Source organism: Gekko japonicus, unplaced genomic scaffold (assembly GCF_001447785.1).
Source record: "Gekko japonicus isolate JY-2015 unplaced genomic scaffold, Gekko_japonicus_V1.1 scaffold70, whole genome shotgun sequence".
Lineage (NCBI taxonomy): Eukaryota > Metazoa > Chordata > Lepidosauria > Squamata > Gekkonidae > Gekko > Gekko japonicus.
The window spans coordinates 578,926-601,663 of NW_015167529.1; the positions used below are offsets into that span (position 1 = coordinate 578,926).

General features: G+C 44.5%; 1 protein-coding gene across 1 annotated transcript in view; it reads right to left on the reverse strand.

Moving 5' to 3' along the window:
* The window catches only part of SLC44A3 (solute carrier family 44 member 3), a 67,038-nt gene extending 59,078 nt beyond the window's left edge, over positions 1-7,960 (reverse strand). The window contains exons 1-2 of the mRNA XM_015413344.1: positions 7,785-7,960; positions 3,919-4,026 (exon numbers count right to left, since the gene is read on the reverse strand). Coding sequence (XP_015268830.1) covers positions 3,919-4,026; positions 7,785-7,811 — 135 coding nt within the window. The 5' untranslated portion in view covers positions 7,812-7,960. The remainder of the gene's footprint in view (positions 1-3,918; positions 4,027-7,784) is intronic.
* Positions 7,961-22,738: the final 14,778 nt, after the last annotated feature.

Consider the following 22,738-nt stretch of genomic DNA (forward strand, 5'->3'; position numbering starts at 1 on the left):
CAATGTGGGGGGGGTGAGGGCCCTAGGAGACTAGGAGGAACATCGGTGGAACATCTGATTAACATCTTTCATACTATGCCTACTAAGGGATGTGTGGTGCCCTCTCTGATGCCTTAGTATGGATGCTGTGTAGTTTGAGCACTTTATTAATTGTTTAGGCTTTTAAAATGTATATTATGGTTTTAAAATGTATTATAGTATTTGATGTTTTTATGAGCAAGTTTTTTGCTATGTAAGCCGCCCTGAGCCCTACGAGGGAGGGCGGGATATAAATGTAACAAACAAACAAATAAATAAATAAATAAATAAATAAATAAACTAATGCCATCATATTAGCAACAGGATCTGATCTCAGCCACAGCACCAACATAACAATAGTCACTGTCTATGCTGCACAAGGACAAGCTATGTGCCTTTATCAAAAGCAAATAACAGAATCAGCCTAGATGCCAGATAAATAAATAAAAAATAAAAAAAATCCACCACAGCTAAAGCAGATAAGCAAAACTGGACCACTCTTTATTTCAGAAATGTATCCCCAACATTATGTATTTAAAGCAAACAGAAGTACACAACTAATTAATACTGTAATGGTGGAATAAAGCTGTATTCAGACATCAGGAGCAAACCAGAATTTCTTCATGTGATGGAACAACCCTGAAAACCACAGGCTCTTGCTCATAAACCAAGATATGGTTTACAGTCCTGGCTTGTGACCGAAAAACAACTCCCAATTTATTAAACTGCCTGAATTCTAATGTCATAAAAAATGGTACTTTGATCAAAGACTTTGTAAATCAGGAACAGGGAGGCAGGGAGAAAGGGGCTTTCCACTCATATCTTGTCCTGTTCCCTTCTTCAATGTAACTAGCCTCCAGTATGGCTTTTGTTTCAAAATCAGCAATGGCAAAAATTGCTGATTCGCTCAGGTGTGCACAATCAGATACCCCACACCACTCCACATTTGTGTCAACTTGGTTCCCTGTAGTCTCCTATTTACAGATTCTAGATATTCTCCCCCCTAACCCTCTTTATCTGAAATGGTTAACCTTGTAGGTTTAGACCCCTTCCATTTAGATGACATTCTTGTAGACAGATGCACTGTATTACGCTGTATTGTACTTTAATTTAAAATTAATAAAGATGATTAAAAAGCCCCCTCCTACCAGTGGAAAAACTAACAGGCTGTGGGTACCAATGAATGCAATCCAAGCAATCAGTGCACACGTCTCTATTGTGTTATGTGCACATGGTAAGATGCCCTAACTGTGATGGATTTCCTTCTTGGAAATCGAAATAGCAACACATATCCTCCTCATTGACGTATCACGTAATTTCCCACATGGCAATGAAATTTGTGATGCAAATTTTATAGTGTACAAATTTATTTATTTAATTTATACCACAACCTTTCTCACCAGTGGGGACCCAAAGCAGCTTACATCATTTCCCTCTCCTCCATTCTATCCTCACAACAACCTTGTGAGGTAGGTTAGTCTGAGAATGTATGACTGGCCCAAGGTTCCATGGCAAAGCGGGAATCTGAGTAGGAATCTGAATCTCCCAGATCCTAGTCCAACGCTCTAACCACTATACTGCACTGGCTCTCATGAAGTGGCTATCCATTATGTGTATTAAGCCTGCAAGAGATACGAGTTCTTCATCATGGTTTGTAATATTAAAACTGTTAGATCGCCGCTAACAAAGATCCGGAGAGTGATTTCAGCAAAGTGAAACAGCTTTATTGAAGGTACGAACAAGCGCTTAAAAGCATTCATAACCAGAACAGATTTACATTGGGAGCAGACTCCTTTTAAACATTCCCGGGCTAATGTAGCCACGCCTATTTACATTTAACAACCAATGGGGTTGTTCGGATAAGGACGAATGAGAGTTCTTCCCGCTCAGGGAATTAGTCCTTCTCAGATTGGTCGCTGTTGTTAAGCGACCAATAGCGTGTGAGTGCGGAGGAGCCTTCGTCTGGCTCAAGCTTAACATGGGAGGCGAATGAGGCCATTCATGTAAGCCATTTCAATACATTACAAAAACAAAGAGTAAAGGTTTCCTGGCATACTGTAAATATATGCTGAGGGTAAATAATATCAACTGAAGCAGCACAAAACAGGTTGTTGTGCTAGCATGGCATTAAGGCAACAGATACACATACATTTTTTTAAAGGATTATACTGCCAGCTTTGCAATTAGTAATGTACTTTTACTTTAACAGAAACATCAATTAATCTGCAGCTGTTAGCTTAATATGCAACATTTATGCAACACTGTCATATCCCTTGAGTCTTACTACTTAACAATGAATAATGTATTGTTAGCTGCCTAGCATATCTATCCTAAACACATTTACTTAGAATGCATTTATGGGGAATACAGTGAATTGAGTAAGCTTTCATGAAAACGTGTAAGTCTGCAATAGTAAACATTATTTATTTATTTATTTATTGTTAAAACTTCAGAGTAGGCCTTTTTAAAGTTAACGGAACTTAAATCTGAGTAAATATGTACAGAATCAAATTGTACTGAGAAAAATGTTTACATGTGGCTAACCCCATTTCAGCTACATTGCTAACTCTTAATGTCACTACTGTCTCTCAGCCTCATTTTTCCATCTTTAAAACACCAAATCATTACTCAGAAGATGAATTATATAAAAGGTACACATCTGAAAAATTTGCAAATGTATTCTTTATTTGCAGTTCCTTCTCATTCATTACCATACACACCACTGACATTATTCCTACATCTGTTCACACACCACTGTTTCTCTCGAGCACATTCACCCCCCTTCACACCTGCCTCAAACATCTTCTCTCTCCTTTTCTTCAAATCCTTCATCGATTCACCTCATCCATGAAGCCACTGACACAACCTCTTAGTATTCATCCTCTGCTGAATTTACACACTACAAAGTCCTCATGTCTCCCATGCATCCAGCCTATAAGTGAATTGGCCCTAAGCCTAATTACATAGAACTAGGTATAAAACACTGAGCTTCCTGAAGAAAGGAAAGATAGTGATAGCCAAAGACAGATAACTCAATGCATATTTTTCATCTGTGTTCCAATGGCTCCATTGTTCTCCACGATCTTTGTTGCATTTTCTGTGTTCAATGATGACTATATAACTATAGGATTATATAACTAAATCAGTAATCACACACCATTGTTCACACACCATTAGCTCTCACACACACCCGCCTCTGTTCACCCACCTCTATTCACGTTGCTCACATAACAACCTATCTGTGTATTTCCCGCCCTCCGACCAAAACATCTATCTACTCTATGCATTCTAAAAATTAGTTTTATGTGCTTAAGTTTTTCTTTTCATTCTGAGCAGCTGGAACTGAATAACCAAACTGCAACACTCAACAGTTAAGACAATGAGCAGAGGGGTTCCTTTCAATCCTGAACCTTGAATTCTCAAAAATAGCAATGGAAGTTTCAAGCACTACTATAAACATTCAGAAAATCAATGTAACAGTGGCTCCGATCACACCACCAAGGAACTGCAGGCGGGAAGCAAGGCTGTTTGCCCTGGGGCAAACTGACGCGCGTTTGCGCGATCAGACTTCCGCCTGCCTGCCCTGCAGTTCCGCATAATATTTACCTTTTCCTGGTGGTTTTTTGCGCCACTCCTGCGGCGCAACGAGACGCCCTGCCAACAACTCCAGGACGCCAGACAGATGTGTCTGTCTGATCGTGTCCCTTTAATCCGCGGGGGAATCGTTTGCCTGCCGCAGCTTCCACTCCGTATGATTGCAGCCAGTGTTACACAACACCAGCGTAAAGGCTCTTGTGATACTACACCCCAAGATTATCACTCATACCCTTTCATTACTAACAATTTCAATAGGGTGGGTTTTTTTTTGCAATAAATTGGTTTCAATAGGAGACTACTTACCAAACCTGCCCAAAAGAGAAAGAATAACATCAGCCAAAGGGAGTCTGTACACTTCCTATACTTCAATGGTCGCCACTTTCTTGGTTCAGGTAATCCGTCTTCAGAAACCTAGTAATTAAACATTACATTTAAAAGAAAATGTACCAGTAAGTATGGTATATACTAAAAGAGAAGTTTAGTTAGAAAAAATGTGCAAGCATATACATGTTTACTCAGAAACAAACAAGCACTTTTATTCAAAGGGTTTTATTCCAAGATAGTATTCTCTTGCCTAGTAATTTTTTCCAATAGTATTAATTTAGACTGCACATAATGTTGAGGCATTGCTGGGTTAAAAACGTGTGCTGTTCATAAGAAATGATTGTTTCCACTTGGATCAAAACTGGAAGCATGCAGATAAAGTATTGTTTGCCTACTAGCACCAATAACTACACAATCAAGACATGCCACCATATCCCGTTCTGACAAGCAATAGATAGGTGTCTTCAACCTAGTGTTGCCAACTCTGGCTTCGGAATTCCTGGAGATTTGGAGGTTGTGCCTGAGGAGGGCAGAGTCTGGGGAGCAAAGGAAATTCAGTGAAGATGTAATGTCACCCTAGGACCAATGTTCCCTCTAAGCTGTGGAACCTTGTGAGCAAAAATTCTACTTTGTGAGCTACAGCCATCAAAGCTGTGAGCAAGCCATTTGGCTACTGCATACATTAGTTTGCTCTGGAGCCATCCTTCCTGAGCTGAGACAAAACTGTGTGAGCCAGAGGTTGGAAAACTGTGAGCTAGCTCACAGTAACTCAGCTTAGAGGGAACACTGCCTAGGACTTGTTTCTTTGCCATCTGAAGCTGCCATTTTCTCCAGAGGAACTTATCTCTGTAGTCGAGAGCAGCTGTAATTCTGAGAGGTCTCCAAGCGCTACCTGGAGGTTGGTGACCCAACTTTAGCCCATGTTAGTGGCCCATCAGCCTGAACGAAAGATGTGAGACTGATGTGGGACGAATGGGTATTGTTCAAATATAACACCAAATCAAGATCTGGTGCCAAATGCCTTGTGTTTATGAATTTCCTCTACTTCAGTGAAAGCCATAGTTTGTTGACCCTGTACACTATGACTGCAAAACATGGCTTGTTCACACTTTATAATACTCCCTGGAGAGGAAGTGGAAAGGATGGCCTTTGCTAAAGCAGAAACAATGAACCGTGGTTCAATGAAATGCGGTTTGGATCCTATGACTGTTAGGTGGATCTATAACTGGTTGACAGATTGTACCCAAAGAGTGCTTGTGAATGGTTCCTCATCTTCTTGGAGAGGAGTGACAAGGGGAGTGCCTCAAGGATCTGTCCTGGGACCTGTTTTGTTCAACATCTTTATCAATTATTTGGATGAAGGGATAGAGGGAATGCTTATTAAATTTGCAGATGACACTAAATGAGAGGGGTACAAATACAGTAGAAGACAGAGTCAGGATACAGGATAATCTTGACAAGCTGGAAAACTGGGTTAAAACAAATAAAATGAATTTCAGTGGGGATAAATGTAAAGTTCGACATTTAGGTAGGAAAAATCAAATGCATAATTACCACTTGGGGGGAGACTTGTCCTGGCAGTAGTATGTGGGAAAAGGATCTAGGGGTCTTAGTAGACCATACACTGAACATGAGTCAGCAGTGTGATGCGGTTGCTAAAAAGGCAAATGAGATTTTGGCCTGTATCAACACAAGTATAGTGTCCAGATCACGTGAAGTGATGGTACCACTTTACTCTGCTCTGGTTAGACCTCACCTAGAGTATTGTGTTCAGTTTTGGGCACCACAATTTAAGAAGGATAAAAACAAGCTGGAATGTGTCCAGAGGAGGCCAGCGAAGATGGTGAGGGGTCTGGAGACAAAGTCCTATAAGAAAAGGTTGAGGTAGCTGAGTATGTTTAGCCTGGAGAGGAGACAATTGAGAGGTGATATGATAACCATCTTCAAGTACTTGAAGAGCTGTCATATAGAGGATGGTGCAAAGTTGTTTTCTGTTGCCCCAGAAGGTTGAAATAGAACCAACGGGATGAAATTAAATCAGAAGAGTTTTCAGCTAAAGAACTTCCTGACAGAGTGGTTCCTCAGTGGAACAGGCTTCCTCAAGAGGTGGGCTCGCCTTCTTTAGAGGTTTTCAAACAGAGGCTAGATGGTCATCTGACAGCAATGCTGCTTGTGTGAACTTAGGCAGATCATGAGAGGGAGGGCAGGAAGGGTTGCCTCAGTGCTTAGTTCTTGTGGCCCTTTCTTACAAAACCAGGGAAATGCTGATTGCCATTTTGGGGTCAGGAAGCAATTTTTCTCCAAGCCAGTTTGGCCAGGGATCCTGGAGGTTTTTTGTCATCTTCTGGGCATGGGACAGCGGTCACTGAGGGTGCAGAGGGAGATGTATTTGTGAATTTCCTGCATTGTGCAGGGGGTTGGAGCAGATGACCCCGGAGGTCCCTTCCAACTCTATGATTCTATGATTCCACTAACTGAAGACCAGGACAGAAGTGGAGGTAGCATGAGAGCACAAGGCTTGTTCATGTGTTTTGTGTTATGGACCTGAATTCTGCCAAATAATTAATTCCTGGCAGGACTGATATCAGCCCAGGTTTCCCTGTTTACAATCATTGTTTCTTATTCTTTCATACAGATGCACCAATTTGGAAACTGGACATATTTCAAGGCCTTGCTCACTAGGCAATTGTCAATTTCTCTCTACAACTTTATCTCACAATGTAAAGGGTTAGTTTCTCCATTCTGGGCCAAATAAAAATATTAATGGATGCTCTGCTTAGGCGCCTTTGCCCTAGTTGTTTTGATAGATTTATACTAAACATCAATCCAAAGTATTGAAACATGTGAATTCATGGAAGACACAATGTTTTTAATAATGCTATGTTCCTAAAGCAGCACACGATGACAAAACAACTATCAGTGTCATACATCTGATCAGCATCTTCCTTGCTGCTCATTTGTTGGACACGCAACGTGCAACTATTCTTTCTTGGGTTCAAATTAGGATGATTTTGAGAAAGTTAACAAGGAGCCTGAGAGCATTTATTATTTATACCATAAGTTCTAAAGCTGTCACTATTATCAGACCCCTTCCTTCCCCAAGAAGCCATACATCAAGGTGAATTTATTATATATGCTCAAACTACCTAAATATCCACCCCCTCCCCAGTTTTTAATAATGTCTTCAAGGTTTGAAGATCACCCCCCTGTTAGGAATCACTGATTTCTATAAGTGTCCTAACGGAAACTTTCAAGGCAATTTATTTATAAAATTACATACATATTTACAATTTTACAATACAGCTGTACTGAAAACTTGCGCTTAAATACTATTATCAAAAGTTTGCTAAGGATCCCATTTAAGTGCAGGACCCGCTTTATCCACGCACGCACCTCTCCGCCTTAGGCTCCAGCCCCCGCCCGTGAACTTTATGACAGAGCCATGAAAGGAGGCCGTACACACTGTGCGCGACAAAAAAGCACCTGACACCCTAGAAAGAGGCAGCCACGCCGTCCCCCAACACACCAAACGGAGGCGTGAGGGGGCTGAGGGAGGCAACTGCGCAGAAAGCGAGACCCGCCTAACCGCCCCTGGGTCGCCCTCAGAAACCGAGGAGGAGGAGGAGGAGGAGGCGCTGCACCCAGCTAGCTGTGAAAAACAGCGCCCGCCTTCCCCTCTGGGGAGGCACAGCGGCTGCAGCCTAGGAAAGCGCCCTTTCTCCCTCCTCAGGCGCCTCCTCCAGGAGAGTTGCTGCCAAAAACATCCCAGCGCTGCGGCTGCCTCCCCCCCTTCCCTCACAGGCCCCCTCCGAGCCAGCCTCCCGCTGTGTGGTCTCTCCTCTTACCACGTACTCGCCGCTGAAGCACGCCATGCTGCTCCTTTCCCGCCTCCGCCTTCCCCTCTGGGGCAGCTTGGGCGGCACCGTCCTGCTTTGCCAGCCTGGGGACGCGAGGCTCGCAGGCTGGGCGCGGACTGCTTGCTTAGCAGGAGGCAGCCACCTACCTACCTACCTACCAGTCGGCTGGCTCGCTCGCCCGCCCTCCTGCAGCTTGCTGCCTTGACCGTGAAGCGCCGCCCTGTTCAACCCACCCCTTTCGGTTCAGCGATCATTTTTTTAAATCCCCACAGGCAGAAGGATTTCCCTTTTTGGCTTGCTTTGTGGGCATCGGTGCTAGTTTTATTTATGTCCTAAAAAAGGCAACAGAGGCAGGAGTGCAAAATGTCCGGAGCCAATTCCTCACCGCATATGAACAATTCATAAAGCATATCTGCCGGTGCTTCTAGCAGAAATGTCACCTTCAGCCCCATCCTGTTCATATTCGCCTGGAGCAAGGCCCATTTTTCTATCCCATTGGTTATGTGCCCACGGAAAGGTCACAAAAGGCTTCCAGGTGGTGTAGTTGTGTGTCTGTCTGTCTGTATAGTACAATGTCCAATAGGACTGGTTGGTGGGGGGGGGGGGGGACAGACTCAAATGGCCACTCAGCCATCAAACTCATAGATAATCTTGTGCAAGTCCTTATCTCACAGTTTATCCTAATTCACTGGGTTGTTGGGAAGATGCAGAGGAGATATGCTCACTGAACTCCTTGGAGGAGATATGGGATAAATATATCTTGGAGAGATTTATGTGAGTGACAAGAATACATTTGCAGCCACCATGAAGATACACAAACAGGAACTGCAACTATTTCGCAGTGGGTAAAACTATGATATTATCTTGCTTTCTTAAGAAATGTTTAAAGAAAATTCCTTTTTCTCACATTCAAATTAAATTTCTCCCATTCTGCAAGCACTAAGCCCCTTCCTCCCCTACTAACCCCTCCTGTGTCCTGGAATCCCAACATTCTTTGCCCAAATTCAAGCACCACTCTTGGCTTCTGGAAATGGTTTCTAACATTTTTTGGCAAGGTTCCCTTGCCATAACAGGTGCATGACAGAACAGATCTTGAACCGGCAGGTATTACAGCACCTCTGCATTAGGTGTCAACTGTATGCATAACAGGGTTGCCGCCCTTTAACCTGACAAATTAGGAGCAGTTAAAGAATTTGCCACATTAGCAGGATACAAGGAGTAGGACAGTAGGAATCTTGTTGTGGCCAGTTTGGTGTAGTGGTTAGGAGCATGGACGCTAATGTGGGAGAACAGGGTTTGATTCCCCACTCCTCCACGTGCAGCTGCTGATGTGACCTAGTTATTTCAGAGCTGTTCTCTCATGAGCAGTTCTCGAAAGAGCTCTCTCAACCCCACCTTCCTCACAGGGTGTCTGTTGTGGGGAGGAGAAAGGAAAGAAGATTGTAAGCCGCTCTGGGACTCCTGAAGGGCAGGGTATAAATCCAATCTCTTATCTGGTCCCACCTTTAAATTAGTTATATGTTAGGTTATATGTTAGGTTATATGTTAGTTATATGGAGCTGTGGTGGCTCAAGTGGTTAGGACGCTGAACTGCAGGCTGTGAAAGGTCAGTAGTTCAGCAGTTTGAGACCCGGGTGCCGCATGATGGAGTGAGCTCCTATCTCTAGTTCCAGCTCCTGCCAACCTAGCAGTTCGAAAGCAAGAAATTGCAAGTAGATAAATAGGTACCGCTTCGGTGGGAAGGTAACAGTGTTCCGTGCGCCTTGGTGTTTAGTCATGCCGGCCACATGACCACGGAAACGTCTTCAGACAGTGCTGGCTCTTCGGCTTTGAAACGGAGATGAGCACCGCAACCCTAGAGTCGGATTTGACTGGCTTTCGAGCAAGGGAACCTTTACCTTTTAGGTACTTAATGCTTCATGGCCATAATAGGTACTTGATGGACACCATTAAGGGAAATAGAGTGGGATGTGGACAGCTCTGACCCACAGGGTCTCCATGTTCTACCATTCATTTTAGTCAGGTTTGTGCAGGATCACTCTCATGGATCACTGCCTTGATGTGGTGAGGGAGTTTGCGTGGTTCTGTGAGGCTGCAGGCTATGCCATGGAGGGCCACCTAGGACAGACAGGACACAGCGGAGAACTCAGACAAAATGCGATCCGCTGGAGAAGGAAATGGCAACCCACTCCAGTATCTTTGCCAAGAAAACCCCATGGACAGTAACAAAAGGCTAAAAGATATGATGCCAGAAGATGAGCCCCTCAGGTCGGAAGGTGTCCAATATGCTACCGGGGAAGAGCAGAGGGCAAGTACAAGTAACCCCAGAAAGAGTGAAGCGGCTGGGCCAAAGCCGAAAGGACATTTAGTTGTGGATGTGTCTGATGGTGAAATGAAAGTCCGATGCTGCAAAGAATGGTACTGCATAGGAACCTGGAATGTAAGATCTATGACTCAAGGTTAGCTTGATGTGGTCAAAAATGAGATGGCAAGACTGAACATCGATATCTTGGGGGTCAGTGAACTAAAGTGGATGGGAATGGGCGAATTTAACTCAGAAGACCAAGAATCCTATAGAAAAAATGGTGTGGCCTTTATAGTCAACAAGAGAGTGCGAAAGGCAGTAATGGGATACAATCTCAAAAACGACAGAATGATCTTAGTCCAAATCCAAGGCAAACCATTCAACATCACAGTAATCCAAGTCTATGCCCCAACCACTGACGCAGAAGAGGCTGAAGTGGACCAGTTCTATGAAGACCTACAACACCTCCTAGAACTAACACCAAAAAAATGTCCTCATCATTATAGGGGACTGGAAGGCTAAAGTAGGAAGTCAAAAGGTAACTGGAATAATGGACAAGTTTGGCAAAGGAAAACAAAATGAAGCAGGGCAAAGACTAACAGAGTTTTGTCAAGAGAACATGCTGGTCATAGCGAACACCCTCTTCCGACAACTTCAGAGGCGACTCTACACATGGACATCACCAGATCGGCAACACCGAAATCAGATTGATTATATCATTTGCAGGCAAAGATGGAGAAGCTCTATCCAGTCAGTAAAAACAAGACCTGGAGCTGACTGTAGCTTAGATCATGAGCTACTCATTGCAAAATTCAGATTTGAACTGAAGAAAGTTGGGAAGACCACTGGCCATTCAGGTTTGACCTAGATCACATCTAGGGCCGGCTCGCTCACTAGGCAAACTAGGCATTCGCCTAGAGTGGGTCGGCCCTTAGGGGCGCCAAACTGCACCTGCCCCCCGCCAAAAGCCCTGCATCTAGTCCATGATCGGGTAGCTGCCGCCGCCACCATCTCTTTCACCCCGAGTCTGGCGCCCCCCAGTACTCAACCCAACTTTCCTAGCCGCAGAGTTTCCCTAAGCACCAAGTTTCAAAGCGGCATCGGCAGAGATCATTTCCTGGAGGAGCGCACAGCAGTAAAGAGCCCAGGGGGCGGGCACATGCAACAAGCCCCACCCCCTGCTTCCAGCAGCCCTCAGTCAGAGCAAGAAGCAGCCAGGCAAGTTGCAGAGCCCCCCCCCCAGTCCAAAACAGTCCAGTGGCACCTTTAAGACCAAGTTTTATTCAGGTACAAGCTCTCCTTCCTCTGCGAGGACAGATCTGCACGTCCCCCCCCCCCCAATAGCTAGTAATCCAAAACAGTCCAGTGGAGCCTGAGTGGTGGGTGTTGCCTTCTGACACACTTCTGGTGATGTAAGGGGTGTGACATATGCAAATAAGTTATGCTAATGAGTTATGCTAATGAGGTCCTGCACCTCTTTTTCTACTAAATGACCCCTGGGCATCGGGGGGAGGGGGCGGAAGGGGTAGTGGAATCCGGCTGAAGGATCCCAAAGAGAGAAGAAAGACTCTCTCCTCTTGTGCTGCAGACACCGCCGGGAAACTCGAAGGTGGGGGGGGGGACTGACTGGTATGGCAAAAAAAAAAAACCCAACCCACTGCTGGGTGAAGGCCAGAGAGGGCTTTGGCGGGACTCCGGGAGGATGCCAGACTGCAGCTGCAACCCCCTCCGGGCTCCCAGCAGCCATCCCGGCTCCGAGGCTGCTCTGTGGCCGCACGCTGGCCGCCTCTGGAAGGGGCGCTCCTTCGATTAGCCTGGCCGTGGCGGCTCGCCGCTCCCCCCGCGGATCCAGCCTTGGTCTGACTTTGGTGTTGTACTGAAGGTACCTGGTGGATGTATGGTGACTGAAACACTAGAAACTTCTCTCTCCTTTTTTTGGTATTTTTTTGTATTTTTCATATGTGCGTTTGTGTGCGAGTGTGCACCTGGAAGTCATGGTGACTTCTGGTGACTGACCTCTGCTGGGGGCCTGGAGGATATTCAGAGAGGTGGCTGAATAAAGCCTGCCCCTGCCTCCTGACTGCTGGTATTCCACGGAGGTCTCCCATCCCAGTAACTGCCAGAGTCAACCCTGCTCAGCTTCCGAGATCAGGCTTGCCTGGTCTATCCAGGTCAGGGCAACACTAGAAGCTTCTTGATGGGAGACAGCACCCAGGAATCTTGCATGCCTAGATGGGCAGAGCAAGGCAAACTGGTGAATGCTGCAAGTGGACACTCTGGCTGCTGTTGGCTGCAGTACAGGCAAGAGCTTATATACATGTGTACCTTCTGTATTAAGACAGTCCAGTATTTGTCTGGATTGTATGCAATCTCTCCTTAAATCTGGCCTTACTTAGCAAACTGCCACCATTGACACACTGCCAAATCGCCCACAGTCACCTTTTTGTTCTCAGCTGCTGTTTCACATATGGATCACAACTAATCATGTATTCCATTTATACCTAGCCTTTCTTCCCAATGGAAGAAAGCTTACATTGTTCTCTGTTCTATCCTCCCGACAACCCTGTAGCGTAGATTATGCTGAGGATGTGTGACTGGCCCAAGGTCACCCAGCAAGTTTTCATGGCAGAGTAGGGATTTGCTACACTGGCTCTCCAGAGCAAAACAAGCTTCCCATAATCATTTCGCTCAGGATGCTTCTGTAGAAATAAGCATCTCAGCTAATCAATTGTCTATAACTTTAAAAATAGTCTTATTATCCTTTTATTAATCAACTAGAAATAGACATTAGATGCATAATCCACACCGCCCTATTCCACCCTATGTGATTTAATGGCTAGCCCAGTCTCATCAGATCTAGCAAGCTAAGCTGGGTTGGCCCTGGCAAGTATTTGGATGGGAGACCTCCAAGGAATACCAGGGGTGTAACATGGAGGCAGGTAATGACAAAACACCTCTGAACATCTCTTGCCTTGAAAACCCCACGTTCTCACCATAAATCAGCTGTGATTTGATGGCATTTTCCACCACCAGAATAAGCAGCCAGTTATAGTAATAAATAAGAAAGGGAAAGGCTTATTATAGAAAAAGAAATAGACAAAAAAAAAAGAAAGAAAGGTGGTAATGAAATGCAGCAGCAGAGGAACACTTGGAACAAGTCTATGGAAGGAAATACCTTGCCAGATGAAGATGTCAGGTATTCCCTGTTGATAAGTGATTTTTGTTTAGTAAACAACTCCAGCCTATCGCTAACTTGCAGTGCAATTAGGGCTGCCAAGTGCCCCCGGGGGGCGGAATTACCCCTGGTTTCGAGCCCCGATTCCCGCTCCTGCGGAATCGGGGCCCGGGGGAAACCCCACCCCCGTGTCCGCGTCACCCGGAAGTGACGTCGGACGCTGGGGGCGGAGCCACGCCATTTGAGGGGAAACCTCTTTGTTTTCCTTGAGGGGAAAACTCCTTGTTTTCCCCTCAAATGGCATGGCTCCGCCCCCAGCGTGTGACGTCATTTCCAGGTGACGCGGACGCGGCGCGCACAAAGAGGACGCCGGCCGGGAGCCCCCCGCTCCCGGCCAATTTCGATTTGGCAACCCTAAGCGCAATCCTAAACAGTTACGCCCATTCCATTCAAGTCAATAGGATTAGAAGGCTGTAATTCTGCTGCTGATTGCATTTTCAGACATCACTTTTAATGTCTTTTTTAACATCAGGGTGCTAATCTCCTGTGCAGAAGCATAATATGTGTGTCAGCAAAGCTGAGAGCAATACCATAAGGAGTTTAGACTCTGTCAAAGGCTATACTCCTAGCAGAGTCACTCAAGGCAGAATGGACACAGCTGTGACACCAGACTAAGATGCATCCACCCCCTTAAGGGATCAATGGCCACATCAGCAGAAGAGAACGTACAGTTCCAATCAGGGCTTTTTTTGTAGAAAAAGGCCAGCAGGAACTCATTAGCATAATAGGCCACACCCTGACAGCATAGCTCATTAGCATATTAGGCCACATCCCCATGCCTTCCCTTGGCTTGCCCAGATGCCTGCGGCTGCGGGGAGCCCAGGCAACCCGGCCCGGGGAGGGGAGGCAGTTTAAACTGCCTTCCCTTTGCTTGCCCAGGTGCCCGTGGCTGTGGGGAGCCCAGGCAAGCCAGCCCTTGAAGGGAAGGGAAGACAATTTAAACTGCCTTCCCTTGGGGTGCCTGGGCAAGCTGGCCCTTGGAGGGGTGGAAAGGCACGGGGAGGCGTTTAAATGTCTCCCCGATTCTTCCAGGGCCCCCCGGCCCTCCTGCCTCAGAGTCGCCAGAGGGGTCGCTCTCCAGGCCTTCCCTCTGTAGCCACGCATGCACAGAGGTTTTGGCTGTAGGCATGGGCGTGGCCAACTCAGAAGCCAGCCGGAATTCTGTTCCTGTGCGTTCCTGCCCCAAAATAGCCCTGGTCCCAATGATGATGGGGGCAGAGGGATCCTTGAAGGGTAGCTACTGGACAGAGGCAGTAGTGGAAGGTGACACTGGCAGAGGATCTTTTGTAGACAACAGCAGTACCACTTCAGCTACCCCTGGTGAGTACTGTGCAAACGAAGGCAATGGTAAACCACTTCTGACCATCACCCCTATGCTGAGACAATCCAAAATGGAAAAAAAGATAATAGTGCTTGGAAGATGGAACCCCCAAGTTGGGTGGCACTCAGTCATCTACTGGGGAAGAACTGAAGACGACTATGACTAGCACTATTCTTAATGACACAACTGGACTAAAGCCAAAAGGACTTTCAGCTGTTGACATGAATGGATGCAAAAGGAAACTCCAAATCTATTTGACACATATCACAGGAACACAAAATGTGAGAAGTATAAATCAAGGTAAACGCAAAATCATAAAACGATAAATGGAACCTTTAAACATTGCAATCCCGGGAGTGAGTGAACTAAAGTGGCCTGGATTAGGACATTTTCAGTCAGAAAATAGGGAACAAAGCAGAATCCAATATTCTAGGAAGAATTGGGCTAGAATCACAAAATGAAGCAGGAGAGCGACTCATAGAATTCTGTGAAGACAACAATTTTTCATTGCAAACGCACATTTCAGGCCAGCAAACAGACAATCGTATACATGGACATTACTGGACAACCATTATAGAAATTGAACAGATAACATAATCGGAAGCAGAAAATGAAGAAGCTCTATTTTCTCTGCTAAAATAGGACCTGGAGCCAATTGTGGTACAGATCACAAATTGTTAATAGCAAAAATTAGAATAAAGCTGAAGAAAGACAACAAAATATCCATCGTGCCAAAATATAATCTAAACAACACTCCTGACCATGTAAAGACCATGTAAAGAACAGATTTGCCTTACTAACAGTGCAATCCTAAACTTACACTCATCTAAGTTCACTGAAGTCAATGGCCCTAAAAGGATCTAACTCTGCTAAGAATGACAGTGTAAGTTCAAGTGAATGTGTGCCAGAAGAACTATGGGCCAAAACCAGAGATATTGTCAAGGAAAGACAATTCCTGTAGAAAGGAAAAGCCTCGATGGATGCCTGATGAAACTCTTAACATTGCTAAAGATAGTTGAGAAGCAAAAGTATAAGGTGACAGAAATAGATTCAAAAGTCTAAATGCAGTATTCCAGCAATTCACACATAGGGTGCATTCAGACGGGGCATTTACAACGGTATAGGTGCCAGTTGGAATCAGTGTACTTACTGGCATTCACACGGCGAACATCTGCCTTCCGTCCCTAACCGTTGCAAAGAGCTTTAAACCGTTGTATTCTGCCACTAGGTCCCCAAGTGGTGGTATCCTGAGTGCAACGGTTGTAATCGCTTTCCCCCCCCGTCTGATCGCTCTCCACTGTTGTAGAGCCACTTCTGTTCAGAAGCCCGAGGCTTCCGATTTTCGCCCGCCATTTTTTTTTAGGTCAGCGATATGCGCTTGGGCGAAGCTTCGCCCCGGCATTTGTTTTTTTTAAAAAAAGAAAAGGTCCTTAGTTTAACGTTTTAGAGGAGTCCGGGACGTCAGGGAGGCCAGTTTGCTCTTTAAACTTTAAAGGTAAGTCCTCTCTTCAGGGCATGCTTTTCTGGACGGGGTGTTTTGCGCATGCGCGAAGATCGCCATTCTGTGGATGGCTGCCTATGCGCATGCGCAAACTAAGTAAAAAAAAACCCCACTGCCGACACCCGCTGTGTGTGAACGGGCATACAGCAATGGGCTCCGCAGACAGGAGGTAAGTGTGATCGCATTTCAGCCAGCATACACTGCAACGGTTCCAACCGGTACAGTTTATGCCGGCTGAAACACCCCATCTGAACACACCCATAGAGACAAACTGTTATAATAACCAGCATAAAGAAATAGAAAAACAAAAAAGGAAAACAAGAGATCTGTACCACAAGCTCCAAGAAATCAAAGGGAAATTTAAAGCACAGTTAGGCATGCTGAAAGATCAACATGGAAATACAACATGGAACTGAACAGGACAAAGAAAAGATAGGAACAATACACAGATAACTCTACAGAACAGATGTAAGGATGACAGATTCCTTCCAAGAAGAAACTTTTGAAGAAGCAGTTTTATAAATTGAGGTGAAAACTGCACTTAGAGCAAATTGGAGAAATAAATCACCAGGAGTAGATGGAATATCAACAGAGCTATTCCACAGAAACAGAGTCCATCAAAATCTAACACAAATTTATTATCTTTACTGTTTTTGCAACCGGAGTCATAAACAGCAAATCAAAATCTAACCAGAATAGGCCAAAAATATCGAAAACAAAACAATGGTCCACGGATTGGAAATGGTCAATTTACATTCCAAGTCTGAAAAAAAGGAGATGTCAAAGATTGCCGCAGTTATCGGACCATTGTATTAACATCTCGCACGAGTAAAGTGATGCTCAAAATCTTACAGCAAAGACTGTTACTGTGTGTGGAATGAGAAATGCCAGATGTTCAAGCTGGATTCAGAAAATGAAGAGGCACTAGAGACCATATTGCAAATTTACATTCATTCCTGGAGCATACAAGAGAACTTCCCAAACGAAAATGAGTGGGTTCTAGATCAAATCAAGCCTGAACTCTCCCTAGCAGCCTAAATGGCTAAACTGAGGCACAGCTATACCAGCCAGGGAAAGTAGCCACCTTATAGGATTATCAGATCCATGTACTTTGATCACATTATGAGAAGACAAGAGTCACTGGAAAAGATACTAATGCTAGAAAAAGTTGAAGGCAGCATTACAGACACATCTGCTCCAATCCTACAGACAGAGATTCTTACCTGAAGAATCTATAACAAACCTTCTTGGAATTAAAGTATCCACCTGATGAAGTCAAGAATCAGATTAACAAAGCCAGAATGGTACCCAGAGAAAACCTGTTGCAAGACAGGCCCAAAAGAGACAATAACAGAACACCACAAGTGGTCACATAACAGCTCTCAACTCAAAACAGTTCAGCCAGCGCATCATCAGCGACTTACAGCCTCTACTGGATAATGACAGTTCTCTTTTACAAGTATGGGGGGGATTTTCTTATGCACAGACAGCCCCCCCATCTCAAAAAACTCCTCACCCACAATAATACAACATCTAATTTGAACATGGACACTGATAGCAGAGCTTGCAATAAATCCAGATGCCAACTTTGCTGCCACATACACCCAGACCACACACTGGATCTAACAACATCAGCTACACCATCTCAGGTTTATTCACATGTTCATCATCTAACATTGTATATGCCATTATGCCAACAATGCCCTTCAGTTCTCTACATGGGGCAAACTGGTCAAATCCTGTGCCAAGGGATAAATGGACACAAATCTGACATCAAATATCACAAAACTGAGAAACCTGTAGAACATTTCAACCTCCCAGGGCACTCAATGGGGAACCTCAAAGTAGCTGTTTTATTGCAAAGGAATAGCAGAAACAGACTGGAACGGGAAATTGCTGAATTACAACTTATTACAACACTCAGGACAATGGAACCCCCAGGGCTTAACAGAGATATTGGGTTCTTATCTCACTACACATGCTAAGTCACTCAGTTTTCATTTGTACCCAGAATTAAAACTGCATTGGTCTTAAAGGTGGCACTGGACTCAAACTTAGTTCTCACATCTGTTGTTAATTCTTTTATTATCTGTAAGTCAACTTTCTGCTACCCACAGGTCTTACCTAATGCATTATTCTATTTTTAGCTGAATTTATTGCTCAGTTACTTATGCATCCTGACACTAATCAGCCCTTCCTGGCAACTACCCCCCCGCCCCCCATATGTAACGTTTGAGGGAAATTTTTCAATGTATCTGAAGGAATGTGCTATACATGTTAAGTCTCTCAATTCTCGCTGATATCCATAATTGAACTTTGTTGGCCTTGGAGGTGCTACTGGACTCAAACTTGGTTCTCTTGTTTGTGTGTTAACTCTTGTATTTGTATGCTAATTTACTGCTGTTCACAGATTTTACCAACCACCTTAATCCAATCTCAGCTATAACTGCTCAGTTACTTTTGTATCTTTTGTAACTAACCACCCTCCAACTATATGTAATGGTTAAAGAAGTTTTGTTTCACTGTATCTGAAGACGTGTGCTTGCACATGAAACCTTATACCTTGAATAAAACTTTGTTGGTCTTAAAGGTGTCAGTGGACTAAAATTTTGTTCAGTTATTTTTCTATTAGACATAATCTCATTTTGATTCAAGTTGTATACTTTTCTTTAAGAATAGTAATAAAATATATTAATCATAATAGTGTTTTACCTGGTAGTGTCATTTTATCAAGGCATTTTAGTCCTTGTTCACATTTTAACAGAGTATTGTTTGACATTTTAAACCAACAATCTTTGCTTTCCTAAGACAGATATGATGTTATGTAAAGATATAAAATCTTCCACATGGTGGTGCTCTGAGACGATAAACCCATTTCAGCAAACTGCTGTCAAACTTATATCTCACTGAAAATGGAAGGACAAGCATTAAGAACCATTTACTCAACTTGTATTATGCATTTACACAAATGTAAACCAGAGAACTGTTTTTGTGTGACTAATTTATTGAGATATGAAGTTTGTATAATATATAACATAAAACATAAATAATGTATAAAAATATTGCTCTCTCGATTACATTGATGTCACTCTTTTCTGGATCAGGGTCATTTACTTGAAGCTACATGAATTTCAACTGAGTTTATTTTGAAGTAAATATACTTAGTTAAATATATTTAGGCATAATTACCTAAAATAAGTTCTATTAAAACCAGTGGCAGTCAGATCCAATCAGTGCCAAGGAGAATACATTTGAAGTTACCTTTTTTCCAGAATGATGCTTCTTTTAAAGGCATTTAAAATGACATTCCCTTTATTGCTTCAGGGCTACACTTCAAACATCTGTGCAGGCTGCAATGCCTCTTATTCATGAACTCTGCTGGACAAAACCAGGATATTTGAAGGGCTGTCACTTAGAGGAGGGCAGGGAGCTGTTCCTGTTGCCAGCAGAGGACAGGATTCACATTAATGGGTTTAAATGAAGGGTGGGAAGGTACTGGCTAGATATTAGGAAAATCTTTTTTACAGTAAGATTTGTTCAACAGCAGAATCAGCTACCTAGGGAGATGATGAGCTCCCCCTCACTGGCAATCTTTAAGCAGCAGCTAGACAATTATATTCTGAACAGTAGCTATACAGATTCTTAACATAGGCCTCGGTCACACGGGCAGGAAAATGCAGCGGGGGGGAGCGTGGCTGTTTGCCCCGGTGCAAAATAACGCGCGGTTGCGTGATCAGACGTCCCCTCGAGGTCCCGTCGAGGTCCCGTGGTTAGGGGGGAGGTGCCGATCACATGACACGGCAAAGAAACGGTGCGGCACGGCAAACGGTGCTGTGTTTTGGTTTTAAACTGAAGTGTGCGCATGCCGCATTGGGTGCTTGTGCGCATCCTGTGGAGACTTGGAAAAAAACCTTTTTGCATGTCGTACCCCACCCCCACCCACGAACCCCCTGCCTGCTCCATGGCCTTTCCCTTGAGTCCCCGCGTCGTCGTCACACACACCCCTCGCCCCCGGCACTCGTGCCTTGCCCAGGAGGTGATGCCGGCATTGCTCATCCCAGGAAGGTGCCGGGGGGCTGGCTGGTGTGAAGCTCTCTCTCCCCCTCCCCCACAACGACTCGTCTGCTCTTCTTTCCTCTTCATTGCGCAAGAAGAGAACGGTGCTGCTGGGAAGGGAACCCAGGGTGGGGGTGGGGACACACCTTTTTGCGAGGGGACATGGGCGGGCGCCGGATGCCACCGGAAACGCGATCAGACACCCGCCCTTGCCTCGCAGTTACCGGAAACTAGTACCTTGGAGGTACTAGTTTTTAACTGCGCATTTTCGGAGGGAAGCCTCGGGTTCACCATGGGAGCTCTACGCTTTCCAGATTTCCGGAAAATCCCCCTATCATCAGTCTCAGTAGCGTGGCTACTGCTCCGGGTGACCGCAGTCATAATTGAGCAAATAGTACAACATTCTTTGGATTCCCTGCATAAGTAATATCCTGATTGGCGAAGTGAGTATCCACTTACAGGTTTTTATGATTAGAAGAGAACAAACACTTCATCGGGAGCCACCCTTTCCATAGAAACTCAGAATGTCACCATTAAAGGACTTGTGCATTTGTCAAGTTGGGTGTGACTCTTAGTGACGTGCTCAGGAATAGTATGTGCAGGCAAATTCTGTTCTAAGAAGCAGGCAGTCATTCCAATGTTAATAGCTTCTACATCAATAATCGGATAGCTTGGCACATCTATAATTGAAATGAAGGAGACAGATCTGGTACACTTTTTTAATTAGCATCACAGTTTGATCCTGTCCTCCCTTCAAGGAATTCTGGCAACACACTGGGATTTTCTCTGTTGCATCCTTACAACAACCCTGTGGGGTAGGCTAGGCTGAAAGAAAATGATTGGCTCCAGTTCACCTGGTGAGCTTCAGGGATAAATGAAAATTTGAGCCCAGTTCTTCCAGGTCAAAAGTTTAATGATGGTGATAAAGTTAATTATTTATTTATTATTTGATTTGGCTTATATCCTGCCCTCCCCACCGAGGCAGGCTCAGGGCAGCTTACATAAAATTTCATAGAAATACGTTTAAAACCTGTTATAAACAAACAAGCATAAAATAGCAGTCATTTAAAGTACTACTAATGCAATGGAATGCAAGTTGATAACAAGCTGATAAAGTCACAGAGCTTTACGTGCTGAAAATGTTATAATTTTATCCAGACTTGATACATTCAGGCAGAAATAGTTTGAGGGAGACGGGCTTCAGAAGAAGTCTGGTGATGTAAGAGAAGATGAGCAGATACAGAGGAGGATAGAGTTTCTGGATGTCATCAGATCTCAGAAGTTAAGCAGGGTTTGCCCTGGCTAGTGTTTGGATGGGAGACTGCCAATGAATACCGGGGTTGGGAGGTGGAGGCAGGCAACGGTCAACCACTTCTGAATGTCTCTTGCCTTGAAAACCCCATGAGGGGTCACCATAAGTCAGCAATGACTTAAGGGCACTTTCCACCAGGTGCACTTTGTGATGCCTTGACTAGTGGTTGCAGGATGGAATTATGAGTCTGGAGAATAGTACAGCTGTACCAGCCAGGGAAAGTAGCCACCTTATAGGATTATCATATCCATGTATTTGATAGAGAAACTAACTTTGTGACTGTTCTCAGGGAGCCAAAATTAAGAACGTGAAAAAGAATTCTAGGGTTCCACCTATACATGGCTATGTAAGCAATTCTTGTTGAAAATTTACAAAGGAAAGAGGGATATAGGGCCACATAGTGAAATGTTATAGAAGAATCTCCCTTTTATTTATTCTTTTTTCATTTATTTATTAGTCTGTTTAAGGCATGTATAAGGCTGTGGTCAGACTGCAGGATTGGCATGGTCTGGCCCTGGCTGTAAGTATTCCATTGCAGTTTGTAACAGAGTTTTAATCATATATCCCACCCTGAACCAGCATCACTGTGCACTTGCCCTGTGGTCAACCATTCAGATTATTGTTGTGTGGCAACCACAGAGTGGGTGGTTGGGTGGCTTATTTTTTAATTTCTTTTGCATATGCACATAACCACTTATTCAAAGCACCACTCCATTTTGACAGGTGGAGGAGGCTGCCTCCCCCTCTGAAAAAATGCATCTTATCAATTAACCCTTTCTCCACCCTGTGTGCTGCAATGCTGTAGGCAGATGAACCGGCATGAAAAAAGACAAAGGAGGCTTCTTAGCCTGCCCTTCCCTCTCCCCCCCTTCTCGCCTCAGAGGACAGCCGAAAGCTTGCTGGTATGCACAAAGACGCAGTTATGTACACATCACTAACTGAATAAAAAAACAAGGAGCAAAAACAGAACAGAGCGATCGGACTTTCCAACTGGGTTGAGCTTGCACCAGGGGAGTTCAGATGTCTGGAAATTGGGGGGGGGTGAAAGTGCTAATACCCATAAGCACCAGACGTTCCCTGGTGCTTCCAAAGCAGGGCAGAACAGGGTGGTGACGACTGGGGCACGGAAAGCAGGTGTTGCGGTCTGATCGTGCTCTTTAAATCTGCAAAGGTACCACAACAATATCAGCATAAAGTGCTCATGTGACCACA